At 49.5% G+C, this 15,386-nt stretch overlaps 1 protein-coding gene across 4 annotated transcripts in view; it reads left to right on the forward strand.

Moving 5' to 3' along the window:
• The first annotated feature begins 557 nt into the window (after positions 1 to 557).
• Positions 558 to 15,386, forward strand: part of NR5A2 (nuclear receptor subfamily 5 group A member 2) — a 153,648-nt gene continuing 138,819 nt past the window's right edge. The window contains exons 1-2 of one of the 4 annotated variants that reach the window (XM_017896584.1): positions 558 to 865; positions 12,650 to 12,787. In XM_017896584.1, coding sequence (XP_017752073.1) covers positions 802 to 865; positions 12,650 to 12,787 — 202 coding nt within the window. In that variant the 5' untranslated portion in view covers positions 558 to 801. Of the gene's footprint in view, positions 866 to 12,085; positions 12,124 to 12,649; positions 12,788 to 13,808; positions 13,896 to 15,386 lie in introns of those variants that run through there. The other 3 variants (XM_017896585.1, XM_017896587.1, XM_017896589.1) reach the window with 3 other exon arrangements.

Raw genomic sequence — 15,386 nt, forward strand, 5'->3', positions numbered from 1 at the left:
GTGTTTTAGCCATATGACCAATGTAGAAACAAGCTAAGGTTAACTCCTCATCTAATGAATAGGCCCGATAAAAAAGTTGGTTGACCACAACATGAATAAATAAATGACCATAAGCTTGGAAATGCTACCTGTAGTGTTTCAGAGTGTCTATCACATTTGTAGTCATCACTTAAAGAATTAATGTCTGCCAATGTTGTCATCTAAAATGTATTTACAGAGGTTAGAAGAGCTATGTCAGTCCTCCTCTATGCAAAGAGGTGACGACATCAAGGGGTATGTCACAAGCCAAAGTTTAGTTAGACTAAGTTAGTTAGCTAGTTTGTAGTTTTATCCACTAAGTCTGATCTTCTGACCTCTCAGTTTTACAACTTTCCACTCTCTGTGCTGCACAGCACCTCTCCACTTCTGAGTTAATCATTTCTTTGCCATTATCTGGCAAGAATTCTTATCTCTTTTGCTGTCACTTTATAACAGGGTCCTCTTATCAACCTGCATAGAGTCATGTGATGAGTCAAAGCCTATCAAAAGTTTCCACTCTTCTGATTAGAAATCATCATGAAACTGGATACATGGTTTACAGCAGGTCACTAATGTTGGAAAAAGTACAGAGTCCAGAGAAAGACTTGCTTGTAACTTTATGAATTCCGGATTTTTTTTTCCTTTGCTTTTTCTTAACTTTCACTAAGGGTTACCGTAGTCTGATGTGTCCTTCCCAAGGCCACGAAATTTGACAAGCTGCACTTTTGTTTTGCTCAATGATTCCTGCTTTAGGCCAAAGAACTGCCTATAATTTCACTAAGAATGTCTTCTAATTCGGATACTGGGGATTTACAAGACTCTTTAAAGCACGGACTTACACCTATTGGTAAGTAGGAGTTGCTCTATTGATCATCTATTTATTCTGCTAGTACATACATATAATTTAATCTCGTTGATGGATTTTGCATTTTAAGTCATGGCTTTTCCTATTATGTTTATTAAAAGCACATAATAAGCCCATGTATGTGTATCGCACATTTATCTTTCTTGCAGTTCAAAAAAAGCAAATGGATATTTCAACATATGAATATTATTCATTATATCTAGTGTTTACTGGTGTCATTCTATTAGCCTAAACAGTCAGAAAATATAATTTATAATTTAACAATTTCAACTTTAATATTTTCCGATCATGTTTAATCAGAAAGAATAAGCTAAAATTTGAACAATTTGAAACAAGTTAATCACATTGAGTGATCACTGATCAAACTTTAACAGATAGCTGTCAAGTATTTGTTACTTTTCAACCCACACAAAAGTATGATGTCTCATTCTCTGCTTATACTGTAAAAAATTTTCATTTTATTTTCTTGGGGAATGAAAATCATGCGCCCCCACCCAAAAAAATAAAACCCAAAAAACTAGACCATCACTAGTAAAGGATTTGAAGTTAAGAGCTACTGTTTTTTTTGGCAACAATTAGTATATTTTGTTTTTACAAACAAATAAGTAAATAAAGCTACTTTTCATTTAAAAAATAGAGTTACGAACTTGTGAATTTTATAGCAAGACTACATTCAATTAACCCTAAAAGGACTAAAGGGAACTGATTCTCAGTGGTCTGTAATTGTCTGTTGGAAGTCATGCCCTTTTGCCTTTCCCCGGTTTTTGAAGGACCTGTGTCTTTTCTGGTAGCATTTTCCTAGGCTTTCGGACTGGAATTTCCCTCCGAATTTGCAGGGGCCTGTCATGAGCTCTGAGTCTCAGCTCCATTGTAACAAGAAAGAAAATCAAGGCTTGAGTTTTTCCTCTTTTTTCCTTCCGAGTCAGCTGACTCCACAGAATGCAGTGATTGCTTTTTTTTATGGGCCAACTACACCCTAAAGTATATCACTTGAGGAAATGTTTACCAAAAATGTTCTATACTTACGAAAAAGAAAACACGGGGAAGGCAAGCAGGGTGTAACACACAATCAATTGTTCTGCAGATAACACAGAAAATACAGGCACAAGAAAGATGAGAGAGAAGCACAAAACGATTTCGCATCTTTTTCGTCGGGCAGAACCGCCGCGGTGTGCAGGCGAGGAGTCCTTCCCGGCAGCTCCGCGCAGCTCCGGCTCCGCGTCGAGGGCCGCAGCTAGAGCGCGCTCGGGCGGGAGACGCGGACTGAGCGCGCACGGGGGACGCGCGCACGGGGAACGCGCGCTCGGGGGCTCGCGCCCGCGCGGGCGGTCTTGGGCTCCTGCTGCGCGCAGCCCCAACTGGCCGCTGCCAAAATAGAGTTGAGCTGGGTCGGGAGACCACACACGCCGATTCCCCGCTGTCTCCCCCAGACCCCATGGGTGAATTAAAGAGGGTAAGGTAGGGGAAGGAGACGCTGTTGCACTTCTCTCTGCAACCCGGGAAGAACTGTATTTCCATCGACCGCACCCGCAACCACATCGCAAGGAACCGAGGCGGGTACACGCTGAACGTAAACAGAGAACACCTGCAGCTCTGGAATCCGTCCCACCGCAGAGGGCTGGGAACCGGAGGACTGTCGGTCCAGCCCATGAGAGGCTGCTGGGGACTAAGCCTCAAGAAAAGTACCGAAGAAGGCTCTCCCCTGGCCTCAGAGAGCCTACCCCAACATCCCAAACCTGTGCAGGCACTTCCGGGCGCCGGATTCCGGGATAACAAAATTCCAGTTTCCGGTAAAAGAGACCTCTTTCAGGATCTTTTTCGCAGCCACCCGCCCCTTCCCAACTCAAGCACACCCCCTCCGCCCTCTGGTATTGCAGCCCCGCAGGTGGTTGTGAGGTGTCCGCGTCTGCAACATCTTAGTGACCCCGAGGCGACTTTGGCACCGAGAAATCATCTGTTTAACCTCGTATCCTCCAGGAGGGGTCGTTTCCAGGGTGAATGGCTGGACAGAGCCATCTAAAGGGCTGAGGGAGAGGAATAGAGGGCGGTGAGGAGCCATCAGACTGAACTGTTGGATTGAAGGGCCTGACCCGATTCCTGAAGGAGAGATGCTCTTTGAATGGGTCTTTCTGATTTGCCCAGGGCAGCCCCACTGGGAAGAACTCACGGGTGCAGCTGTAGAGAGTGACTGAGGGTCTCGAGAGTAGCTTTCAGATGGCAAATTGCAAGTTGGGTTGTGTTGAGTCGTTCACAAAACTGAGCACGGTGTATGTAGACATCAGTCAGGGTTTACAATTCTACATTTAATTCAGTTGTGTTGTACTAGGAAATGGGCCTCGTTTTATTTAAAAAGCTGTCTCCATGGCTTTTAACTAGGGACTACATCTTTTTTTTTTTTTTTTTTTTTTTTGAGACGGAGTCTCGCTTTTATGCACACTGATCGTTACATGAAAGTTTTGTATGATGTCTGTGCTTGTATAGAAAAGCAGAATTGAGATAAAGTTGTTCCTTCTGCCTACCTGCAAGATAATCATTCAATGTAGTGTAAAAGCACCACACTCAGGTTATAACTAGATTGCTCCCTTAAAGTTAACTAACTCTGGGACACTGGCCAGACTCTTGGTTTCTGGTCTCGGTTTTCTGCTTTCTCCCAGATGGGATGATTCTATTGAATAATATGCAGTACTAACTTTAGAGGCTTTTTATACTTACCTATATCAAGAAAAGAGCCTTATCTGTATGGTAGGAAATATGTTATACATGAAACAGGTATTTATCGACAACTCCCACAATGTGCCCAATATTATGCTTTGATTCATATTAAATTTCCATAATTCCTCAAATTAACTGCATTTGCAGAATATTTTATGCATTCAATATAATATTGCATATTATCCACAGAAGGTTATGTCTGCATACTTAGGGGTACATGATACACAGTGCAAACACTGTATTGAGTCTGTAATGTGAGGCTTGCTATCTGGTCCCCTGAACACTCTGAGTCTGATTTTATTTCAGTGATAACCTCCACCAAGCTCTGCGCCCATAAGGATCTCTGAAAGTAGATGTCATCAGTGGAAAGTGTGATAGCCATTATGTCACCCTAACCTCCAGCCAGCTTTATTTAGAATGCTAACCACCCAAGCCCATGTTCTGATTCTCACAGCTGGGGCTTAGGCTGCCAGTTTCTTCTAGGAAGCTAAACTCCGGAGCCTCCATTCTTTCCATGCCCCAGCCCATCTCCAAAACAGCCCTTCTCAGATTCCTCTTTTCTGGCCTGGATCCACAGGTTGTGACCAGAGTTAAAAGAGTTCTTAGGCCAGGCACAGTGTCTCAAACTGGTAATCCCGACACTTTGGGAGACTGAGGCTGGAGGATCACTTGAGCCCAGGAGATGGAGACCAGCCTAGGCAACATAGTGAGAACCAGTCTCTACAAAAAAAAAAAAAAAAAATTAGCTGTGTGTGGGTGTGGTGGCATGTGTCTGTAGTCCCAGTGACTAGGGCTTGGGGGGTGGAAGTGGGAAGATCACTTGAGCCAGGGAGGTCGAGGATGCTGTGATTATGCCTTGAACTCCAGCCTGAGCAACAAAGTGAGACCCTATCTCAAAAAAAAAAAAAAAGGAAATTCCTTTTCCTTTTTTTTTTATTGAGGCAGAGTTTCACTCTTGTTGCCCAAGCTGGAGTGCAATGGCATGATCTTGGCTCACTGCAACCTCAGCCTCCTGGGATTCAAGCGATTCTCCTGCTTCAGCCTCCCGAGCAGCTGGGATTACAGGTGCATGCCACCACACCTGGCTAATTTTTTGTATTTTTAGTAGAAATGGGGTTTCACCATGTTATCCAGGCTGGTCTGGAACTCCTGACCTCAGGTGATCCACCCGCCTCGGCCTCTCAAAGTGCTGGGATTACAGGCGTGAGCCACTGCACCCGGCATCTTTAACACCTCTTCTAATAAACCAAGAGATTTATAGATGAACGGAGAATAGAGGCTTGTTAATGCTTCTCTCCTTTACTTGACCCCTCCACCAGACACAATGTCTAGGATTATCTTGGATTCAGCCTTGAACATGAGCTGAACTAGAGAAGGGCACCTTGTCAGACTTCCACCTACAGGCCCAACCCAATCCCCACCCCCAGGGATGCACTAGGCAGGCAAGACAACTTCACTCTACAGGTCTAGAGTCTACCTTAGGATAAAGCTAGTTCTTTGAGTTGCACTTCCTCATGCTTCACCTTATTGGAAGAGACTTCTCAGATAAATCCAGTTGGCTTCAAGGAACTTCAGGAGTTTGGAGGGCATTGTGCCCTGGGGAGGCCCTGGGGAAGAGTTGAAATATGACCAATATGATCTTGAGAGATCAAGCTTGAGAAAACCGTGTGAACTAAAACTGACCAGGCCAGTTGATAAAAGTTGCCTCTTCTTTAGTCTTTTGGGAAGCTGTTATGTATGTTTTTGTGTGGTTGCTAAGTAAGAAAAGATATTTGGAGTTTGACTTTTAAACACCAAATAACCTGAATGCAGATGACCATGAGCACTTACATGAGCAGTTTTATCTGGTGATAATGTAATTGTCCCCAAGGACTTTGTCAAGTCCTGCAAGACAATCAAGTTAACAAGCACATCCCACTGGAAGGTGGTCCTAGAATGGTTAGTGATTCCCTTTTTAGTTTTCTTACAGAATGATGAGTTTGAGTGAAGCTAAGGGGAAAGCAAGACAAAGGGGAACTGAGATATATGTGTGTATGTGTATGTGTGTGTGTGTGTGTGTATATATATATATATATATATGTCTCCAGCATAGTATATTTCTTTCCTGGCACTGTCTCATTTAACTATAAAGCTTACTTTGTTAACCCAATTTTACTGATTTAAAGAATGGAATCAGAGGTCAAGTAATTTACTCAGCTTGTCAAGACAATGAACTGTAAAAAGAACCCAAGAAATATTCTGAAATACATACTCTTTCTCCAAGGTAGTAACTACTTGTTCTTTTTGATATAAAGGAATTATGATTTAATACAATGTTGGTCTATGCAGACTTTCCTCCAAGAGACATTTCAAGCTTAAGAAACACATTTATAAGTGGCTTTTTAATCTTCCTTTCCATTCTACAGTAGAAATCAGATTTGGATCCTTCTAGAATTCAGAAGGGTGGCATAGGGAGTAGTGTATGGAGAGCAGAGTGGAAATCGCATCTGGGAGGACTGAGGTTTGAGTGGGGTGGGATGAAGGCACTTCTGGTCCCCTACTCTGGAGTTTCCTGGAGAGGATCTCTGGAGTTTGAATGAAGTTTAGCTTGTGAATTTGTGGTGTATGGTAGCAACTCCCAGGGCTACCAACAGACGGTGAGAAGGAACTGAGAGGAAATTCAGAGCATGTACTTGTTATAGAGTCAGTGGGTATGAGGAGGGCAGGGAAATCACTCAAATTGAGTGACTGAATTAGATAGCATAAACAAACATACTGTTGTCCCATGAAAGAAGGGGATAGGGAAAGACAATTTAGGTGTCAATTATAAAAAAAAAAAAAGCACTTTTGACAAACCCAGCTGTGCCTCCTGCAGTGAGATAGGCTAGTCCCACACCCATGGTAGCATTTTTCATGGTAAGTGCTGGATTACTTGCTCAGGGTTTGGATGCCTGCAGCCTCTGCTTCCCGGCCCCCTGCAAGCTCCACCTGCTCCAGCAGCCTCTACAGGAATGGAAAGAAAATTAGTCGGAATCCACTGCTTGGTCCTGGAATCAACTTCCCAGTTTCCAGACAAGAAACTCAGGAGAAAACAAGTGAAGTTCTCTCAAGACTTGGCACACACTGTAAGCCATCTCTTAATCGCAAAAGTTATCTCCATGTTGGAAGAGCCCACCCCCTTCTAGTTGTGCAACCTCTGTAACTGCCCAGACCGTAACACTTTCCCTAGTTCCACACCCCATGCTTGAGTGTGACGGTACCACTGTTAAGTCTTGCCTTTCCAAGTTCCCATTTTCTTTGTTGACCAAATGAGACGCAAATTGCTGGACCCCGCACCCTGCGGTCCCTGCACTCTTTGACCTTAGGAGTCAGAAGCTCGTAGCTCAGGCAGGGACTTTTCTGAAGGAAGAAGTTTGGTTGGATTCATCCCCTCGCTGCAAAAGCCGAGGAGTTCTGAAGCAATGCAGGACGTTACCCCTTCCATCAAGAAGTTTCCAGTATCGCCGGATACATTTAAATGGCAGCCTAGAATAATCTCATGCTAAGGATTTTGTTCCTGACCCAGGTTGAGGCAGAGGAGAAGGTGTAAAGGAGGCAACTTCACGTGTTTAGCTAGTTTCACAAGGTGCTTTGTGGCCTGCTAGCGCCGGGATCGTCGTTCTGTTGGCCCCGAGGCTGGACAGGATTGGTTCCAATGGATGGAGTCTCAATAGTTTTGCACTGGAGCTGGCTCAAATTTCCATTTCAATTACAGAGAGGAAGATATAGATTAGACTGGACCACCTACCTGAGATTGTTTCCCCTGCCCCGCTCTTTTCTCAAGACTGGATCTCCCTGTTACACTCTTCTAAGGGAATCGACTGTACCCTGGCGGGGCGCGCCAGGACCCCTGGGTTGGGACAACATGCTGCAAAGAAAATAAGTGAAAAGGTTCTTCAGTGAACTCTTTTCATACAAAGAGCCGTAGATTCCGATATCCAGGCCAAACTCTCCAAAAACCCCTCCTTTCCTTTGGGGCAAGGGTGGGAGGTTGCCTGGGGGGTGGGTGGGGTAGGTTGGATTACCCAGATAATTGCTTTGGCTTTCGTTTTCCTCCGCGATAAAAACCGCGCCACGCCAGATCAAGATATTCTCATAGTGATTGTTAATCAATCGCCATCCTCCTGCTTTAGGGGCTGATGTTGATGTCTTAAGTAGATATTTACACGCGCAGCAGAAAGGTTTTTTTTTTTTTTTAACGAGGCACGACTACTCACCTATTCACGTTTGCTTTTTTAAAGCTTCGGTCAACACGACGCTCCCTGGTAATTCCTTTGGCTGTACTGAAATTTAACGCGTCTCTTTTTAATACAAAGCGCTCGGGATGAGGGCGGGTGGAGCCTACGGGCGTGGGCGGGTAGCCCAGCCCTCTGAGCCCAGGAATGAAACCGGAGTTCTGGCTAAACTTTTCAGAGAAAGGCAAAAGCGACTTCTGATGGGCTTTTCGGCTGGGAGGGGCGGAAAAATTAGGCAGACCTGGAGTTTCCGTAGGCTGATAAACTTGCTCCTCTTCCCCCTCGGGCTATCCCGGCCTAGTAATGGAGACCTGAAAAAAATCTAGACTTATTCTGGGGTCTAAAAGTAGATATGTGGGACGAAAAAAGTAATTGTCCTGGTTTTCTTAAAAGCACCAAAAGTGGGAATGGAAGAGTAGACGAGAGAAATTGTTTCCAAGGAGGAAGGTTTTGCAAGTTTTGTACGAGTTTGGGTGGGTCATCTACCCAGGCGCGCGGGAAAGGTGTGTCTGCCACACCTTTTGCGAGCCCAGGAAACCAGAACCGCTCCTGAAAATCCTGATTTTTTTTTCCTTTGTAGCCCGCACGGGTCAAGCGCGCGGGGGCCGACCAACACTTCCCAGGTCAGGTCGAGCTGATTGCTCCCAGCTCGCGCTCCGAAATGCGGTGCTGAACCAAGGGAAGGAGGAGGCGGGGAGGAGGGCAGGCAGTTGTATCCTCGCGAGTGGGGAGTGCGAGACCTCAGCTCCAGCCAGCTGGGTGAATGGGGCGCGCACGGCCTCGTAACGCCGAGCGTGGATAAAATATGCTAGGACTGCGCTTCTCGGGCTCATCAAGGCTACGGGAGCCTCCCCGAGCCATCATCCTTCGTAATTGCAACCGTCAATCAACACTTCAAGACAAAGTCAGAATCGGGAAGGGCGAGCCCTGGAGACCAGTCTGGTCGGAAAGAAGGAGGTGGAGGGGAGGTCGGGGGAAAGGAGAGAAGTTTGCCAGAAGTTGGCAGAGGGAGTGCAAAGAAATTGAGAACGCACAAGGTAGTTGAGCAGAGCTGTCCCCAGGTCCCACCACCGACTCCCGTACCTCCCGGGTTCTAATCTCTGGTCTCCACCACCAGTTACAATTCCCGCAGCGGCAAGTACGGGGTGGGTTTCTAAATGTGCTTCCACTAAGAGGTAGAGTGGCAGTTGCTAAGATGTCCCTGGCGGAGGATGAGATGCGTCTGTCCGCCTGCGATAGGTGCATTTATGGGTCGGTCCAGACCACCGCTGGCGCCGGCGTTTAGACCACACAGACCCCGTTCCACCTACTGACATCTCAACTGCTTTCCCTTCCCGCAGCCACTTGGCTCTCTTCACACTGCGGCCTCGGGGACCCAGAACCATTCCCAAGTAACCCATCTTAGACTCCGCGAACTCGGGTTCTTCCTCCCACAACTTCCTTTCGGAGAGGGCTTTCTGGGGGGGACGCCCAGGCCCATCCAAGGTCACTGAGCTAGCGGGTCCCCGGCTTCAATAGGAGTCCCTCACCCAGCAGAACTGAAGGGTCGAAGGACCAGAGTGAGTGCTCGGAAGGAGGAGGGAGTTCTGAGGGCTAAGAAAGAGTGCACTTGGAGGGCAGTAATGAGCTCGACGCTGGAAGCCTGGTGCTGCCGCCCCTTCCTCTGCATCTGCCTCCAGGATGGAGACCCCGCTGCTTCCTTAAATCCCTAGCGGAGGGACCTGAGGAAGGTTTGTGTGCCCTCAGGTCTCTGACAAGAATAAATTCCTGTGGAACATTCCTTGCCTCCTCCACTGCTGGAGGGGATCTTGACATCCTTCCAGGGGATCTGAAATAGGGTTGCCCCCAGGGAGCTTTTCCCATTGTCGGGGTGGAGGCCTGGAGCGCCGAGGGCTTAGGCTTCTGAGCTAGGAGTTCACTTGGTTTTTAGGAAAGGCCGTTTTCTCTCGCTTGAGACTTTCTGCTCTTTCATGCCCCCTCCAGTTCGCTGCTACGCTTAGGTGTTGGCCTGGACTAGACTTTCAAAGCAAAGGAAAGGGCTTTGATATAAGTTCCTCCGTGAATTTTTTTAAAGCATGGATTTTTAAAACCCCTTCCCCAGCCACTATTCCCTCCCGCACCCCTCCCATTTTGTGAGGATTTTTCTTTCCTGGAAAGTCTACCTGCGGAGAGATAAATGAGTGCCAGCTGGCCTTTTGCCACCACCACTCTCCATCTTTCGGGGATGTGGTGGGAGGGTACACTGGCATGGACCGAAAAGTCGCTAGTGTGGCCTAAGTAAGTCCCTTCTGGCCCTGGCAGCTGGTGTTATGAGCATGGTCACAAAGCTTGCCTCACTAGATCAGCCTCAGCCTCAGTCTCAGCCTCAAATCAAGGCAGGGTTTCTTGATACACTACAATTTCAAGGTCCCGTCAGACTCTTTTTCAACTTCTTTCAATTCTCCTAACTTCCCCCTGCTTCACCAAGCAGAGGTGAAATCACCATCACACACAGGGTTGGAGGCTTCCTCTCAGGACCAAGGGTCTAGAGTCCTGCATGCTTGCCAGGCTAGGATCTGGGAAAGGTGCTGTATCATAAGTGTCCCCATAAATTCTTCGAACTGCTGTGGGAGGAAGTTCTTCTTAATTAAGACTTTGAAATAAACTGATTTTCAAAGTTCAGGAGCAAAGCAGGGCAACCACTGCAATAAGCCCTGAAACTGACTCCCTTTCTTTATTTTCTTAGTTCTCAGTGATATTTAAAACAACCAGGAATACTGAAATGTGGTGACAGTGATACTTGATACTATCATGAAAATTGGAGCTTTTGGCAACTTCAGCCCACTTCTCCATACAAACGAATGGACAGGCCTTCGTAAGTTTAAATGTTTCCATGAAACCTGAAGTTGCTACTAAAGCTGAAGCCTAAATAACTTTGATCCTGAATATATACTGAAGAGCAAAATGACAAATCAGTTAAGAGAGTCAGTAGTACCTGAATTGCCAGGTGTGAGTGGGTAATAAACAACCCATTTTATATAAATTATGCACTGCAAAGATTGAAATAATTTCCAGTTCACCAAATACCGGACTGAGCAGTTTCAATGTGTAATCGCTATACCATTCAAATAGAATAAACTTAGATCTTTTGAGATTCAAATTCACCCCCTTGTGGGTGGACTCTGATAATTACTTCGTTGCACAGCAGACCCTGAATATGAGGCATTTCGCATGCAGTCAGGAGGCTGGAAAGAATGTTTTTCATCTTGTTGGGAGGAGATCTGAAAACTTTGAAAATGCGGCTGGGCTGGTGGTCGAAGAGCTTGGTAACAGATGGTTCTTCAAAACATTTTTTAAATGCTGGGCCTCGGCCTCAAGTGGATGGTCCCATCAGACAACAGAATGAAAAAGTACAGCCTGGACTGATCCTTGCATTCTGTGTGGAAACACAGGTCACTAAAACTGGAAAGTCTGTCGCTTAGATGATCTTGGGCTCCAGTCCAGGGTCTTTTAAAAGTGAGCGAAGGGACTAGGGCGCAGGCTGGGGAAATAGGAGTGGCTGCCCCTTCCTCTAATTCTAATGAGTGAGCTCTTGGCTTGTGGCCCGCCTCTCATTGAGCCGAGACCCTCGGCTCCTTCAGGCCGCCGGGGCCCACGTGTGGCCTCTCCAGGGTCTCAGTGCCCTGGGGAGTTGAAGCTGGAGGACCCTTGACCGCCGACCAACTCTGCACGTAAGAACGGTCAGCCGAATTTTCTCTTTTCAGTGGTTTAAATGGGCGTTTAACTCCCCTTCATCTCCTCATCCGACACACTAGCTAGGGCACAAGCCCACACGCGCCCCCATCCCTTCTCGCTTCCCCTCAGTTCGAGGAAATTGCCGCTCTGGCTGCTTCTCCTTCGCCGCCACGCTCAGACAGAGGTCGCTTCTGACTAGCTGTAAGACCCGGCTGCATTTACATCCCCCCCGCCCCGGGCCAGGGTGGGGTGGGAGGGGGCGAGGCGGGGTGAAGAGGTTGGGGCAGGCCGGGGGACTGGAGCCTGAGCCTCATCCTTATTGGCTGGCGGCTAGGGTCCGACCTGAGTCCGGAACCCGCGTCCCCATTCACTGTCTTCACCCCTCAATCCAGCCTTTCCCCCACCCCTGGCCTCACTTACCTCCTTCTCCCCCTCGTCTTCTCCCCGTCCTTCCCAGCACCCTCACCCTCGGGGCTGGGAAGGGCCGTTCTCGGACCCGCGCGGGGAGTGGACCAGGCAGGAGAGGGAGGTTGGAACTTCACAACTCCACACTTGGCGATAGTGAGCGAGAGGGAGGCAGAGAGAGATAGGGGGAAGGGGCGGAGAGGAGGGGAGAGAGAAGGGAGGCGAGAGAAAGAGGAGAGAGACCCCTGCCGATCCTGAGCCAGAGGGCGGTGGAGGGAGGGGAAGGAGTCGCCCGAGCCGTCCGGGAGCAGTGGCAGCGGCACAACCGAGGCGGCAATAGAAGCCCCGCGGTCGCCTCCGCTGCCCGCCGGGAGCTCGGCTGTTCACCGCTCCGCGCCCCGGGCAGCTGCGTCCTCGCCACCGCCGCCGCCTGCGCCCTTGCGGAGCCGAACCAGAGTGCCGGGAAGCTGTCTTCCTCTCCTCCTTTCTTAACCCCGACCTCCTCCTCGCAGCTCGGGGGCGGCTCCGGAGCTGTGAGACGGGACAGGGCTCAGAGGTCCTGCCTGGCAGCCCCGAGGAGGCGGAGGCACGCTCTGGCGAGGCGAGAGGGTTGGGTGAGCGGGCACCCCGGTCGCGCCTTCCTTCTTTTCGCGGGAGTTGAATCTGTGCTGCCCGTGTCCAGGTGCTGGGCTTCCGGACCGACACGGATCCCCCGTCCCCGCCCGCGGTCGCCTTGTCATGCTGCCCAAAGTGGAGACGGAAGCCCTGGGACTGGCTCGATCGCATGGGGAACAGGGCCAGATGCCGGAAAACATGCAAGGTAAGGAGGCGCCGCGCGGCGCTCCGGCTCCCGCGGCTTCCCCACCCCCGGGCTCGCCCTGCAGGCTTCAGCCTCCAGCCCCGCACGGGCGCGGGAGTAGCCCCGCTGGGGCCCCCTCCCCAGGTGCAGGCATAAAAGTTTACGGCTCTTGAACAATGTGGGGCAGAGGTTTGTCCAAGCAACGTCTAATTGGCCGCTTCTAATTAAGGAAAGAGAGGCTTCCAGCTCTATGGCAACCCAAGCAGGGCAGCTTCAGGCTAAAGGTACTTTAGAATAGTAAGATCATTCTAAGAAATGGAACGGCTCACTGGACGCCCGAACAGGTTCTCCGTCTTTGGAATTGGTTTGAGCTGTACTTCAACCAGTACTCTTGTGTGGAGGGAGGCGACCCAGTCTAGGAGAGTCAACTACAGAAAGAGTGACCCCCGAAAGGATTGTCTTAGCGGTATTAGAATGCATGTGACCACCCCAAAAGCCCAGGCGGACACCCGTAGCCAGCTCGGCTTTGGACAATTCAAAACTGCTGACAGAAATGAAGGGAACAAGTTACCCCAACCCCATCCCCTGTACGCATAGTGCTGAGTGAGTTGGGGGTGGGGGGGCGGGCAGTGGTTCGTTTATTGCCTCCTTTTAAAATCTGAAATCTGAAAATATGGAAGTCCCATTCGTTTTCCCAGCTCTTGATTGCCAACAAAAAACAAATCCCGCTGGCTATATTTTCTCCGCATTCCAAAATAGCAACTCTAGATCTGGCTTGTATTAAGCCCTTCAGAAGTTTATCTCATTTGCTCTGGGCCCGGGAGGGAACAATGCTAGGAAAAGTCACCGGTGCTCTTCCATCCTCGCCCCTTCCAGGGTGCAGGATGTACGGACCGGCGGGCCTGTGATCCCGGAACGCTTCCTGCCATCCCCTTGCGCGAACTTGAAAGGGCTGGGAGGTGTTGAGAGCAGAGTTCAGGGCTGCGCACTCTGCCGTGCTGAGTGGGCGGCGCGCCCGGGCATGTCGTCGCCCTACCGCGGAGGGGAAAATACGTAGCTGGAGGGCGTGCGCCGTGCGGGTGTGATCCGTTACCCCGTCGGTCATCCTGGGGTCTCTCCAAGCCTCTAGGTAGGGCTGTGAGAGTTCCCCGGAGCAGGGGCCCCAGAGGCTGACCTGTGGGTCTGGCTGCTATGGGAACCCGGCTGGTCCAAAGCAGGCTTTCTTCTGGGCACCTGGAATTCCAGCTTAGTGTGAGGCATCGGGGAAGTGGCGCGGGGAGGCTGAGCTGGGGGCCTCAGCCGGCAGCTCCGGAGAGCGCCTACCCTTGGGGTCGCTGGGTGAGGCCGGCACGATTCTTGGCTCCAAAAGAAAAGTTTCTGCTTCTTGTTCTGGCGGGAGAAACCAGAGGCTTATTTTGAGAGCGGAGAGAGAAACGTTATTGGTAACGTTTTCTTTGGAAAGTTCGAGAGGGGTCTTCTATACACACTACCTACTGCCCCCAAACCAGAGAAGTAGTTTTCCTTTGGTGCCTGGGCTCAGAAGTCGCCACTCCCTCAGCCTATGGTTCGAAATCAGCATGGGACGCGCGGGGCAAGGCGTCGTCGGAGACTAGAGGCCTGCCTGTTGGGAGGAGTCCCTGGGGATGGGGCCCCCTTTTCTTGCTTGCTCTGTTTCCCACCTGGGACGCCTCCGTAGTCCGACTCGTGGGGGAGCCCAGAAAGACGATTCACTACTTAGCCCCGGGACAGCGCAGTGCGCCCAACTTTGAGGGAACTTTGTGCTCCTCTCTGAGGCCCTAGCTTTCCAAGGCACCGCCGTCCGTTCTTTCTCTAGACCGAAACTGGGGAAGAGTGTGGGCCCTTCTTTGCCCCGATGGGTTCGCTTCCCCAAACGCCTAAGTCGGCTGCACCAGGGCACCTGGGAAATTCTGAAAGGTGCTCAGGCCTCACACAGCAGCGTCTCCCTACTCGGCCTCTGTCTTTGGGTTTTTTCAAGAGGGTCTCTACCTCATGCCTCGGTCTTTTTTTCGATGGCGGGTCCCCGAGGTAGACACGGAGTCCCTCTGAAAGCAGTTACCTATCTGTGCCCCTTTGGTGTAAAGTTAGAGTTTACTTTGTTGGGGGAAGGGGAGGTAGAAAAGATCACACTTGGGAAAGTACGCTTTTCGCCTTATTCCTAAAACATGCCTCAAGACTGTCATCGCGATTATTAGGAGAGCTATCAATGTCTAGGGGCTATAAAGGAATTTCTGAACCCTCGGCCCTTCCCAAACCCCCAGGTTCCTAAAACCCTAGGCGGGGGTCTCTTGGGGCTGGGATTCAGGCTGGTACCGCTGGGACGACCGCGCCTAGCATCCCTTTATTAATATTTCACCAAAGCAGGGTCCTGCCTCCTCTGGAGCCTCTTTTCTCGAAATTTTCCCAAACTGGTTAACTCACTCCTCTGTAAGCGCCACCCTAGGACTCTGTGTCCCAGGAAGAGACGCTTCAACTCCGCGGGTCTGCGCGCAGTCCTCAGCCGCAGTGCTCCTAGTGACCCCCTCGACGGCCCTTTCCGACCGAAGCGCTCGGGAACCAAAGAGAAAAAAAAACTTTATTTTCAAAAGAATAAGTCATTACT

Source organism: Rhinopithecus bieti, unplaced genomic scaffold, assembly GCF_001698545.2.
Source record: "Rhinopithecus bieti isolate Rb0 unplaced genomic scaffold, ASM169854v2 scaffold_24392, whole genome shotgun sequence".
NCBI classification, from domain to species: Eukaryota; Metazoa; Chordata; class Mammalia; order Primates; family Cercopithecidae; genus Rhinopithecus; species Rhinopithecus bieti.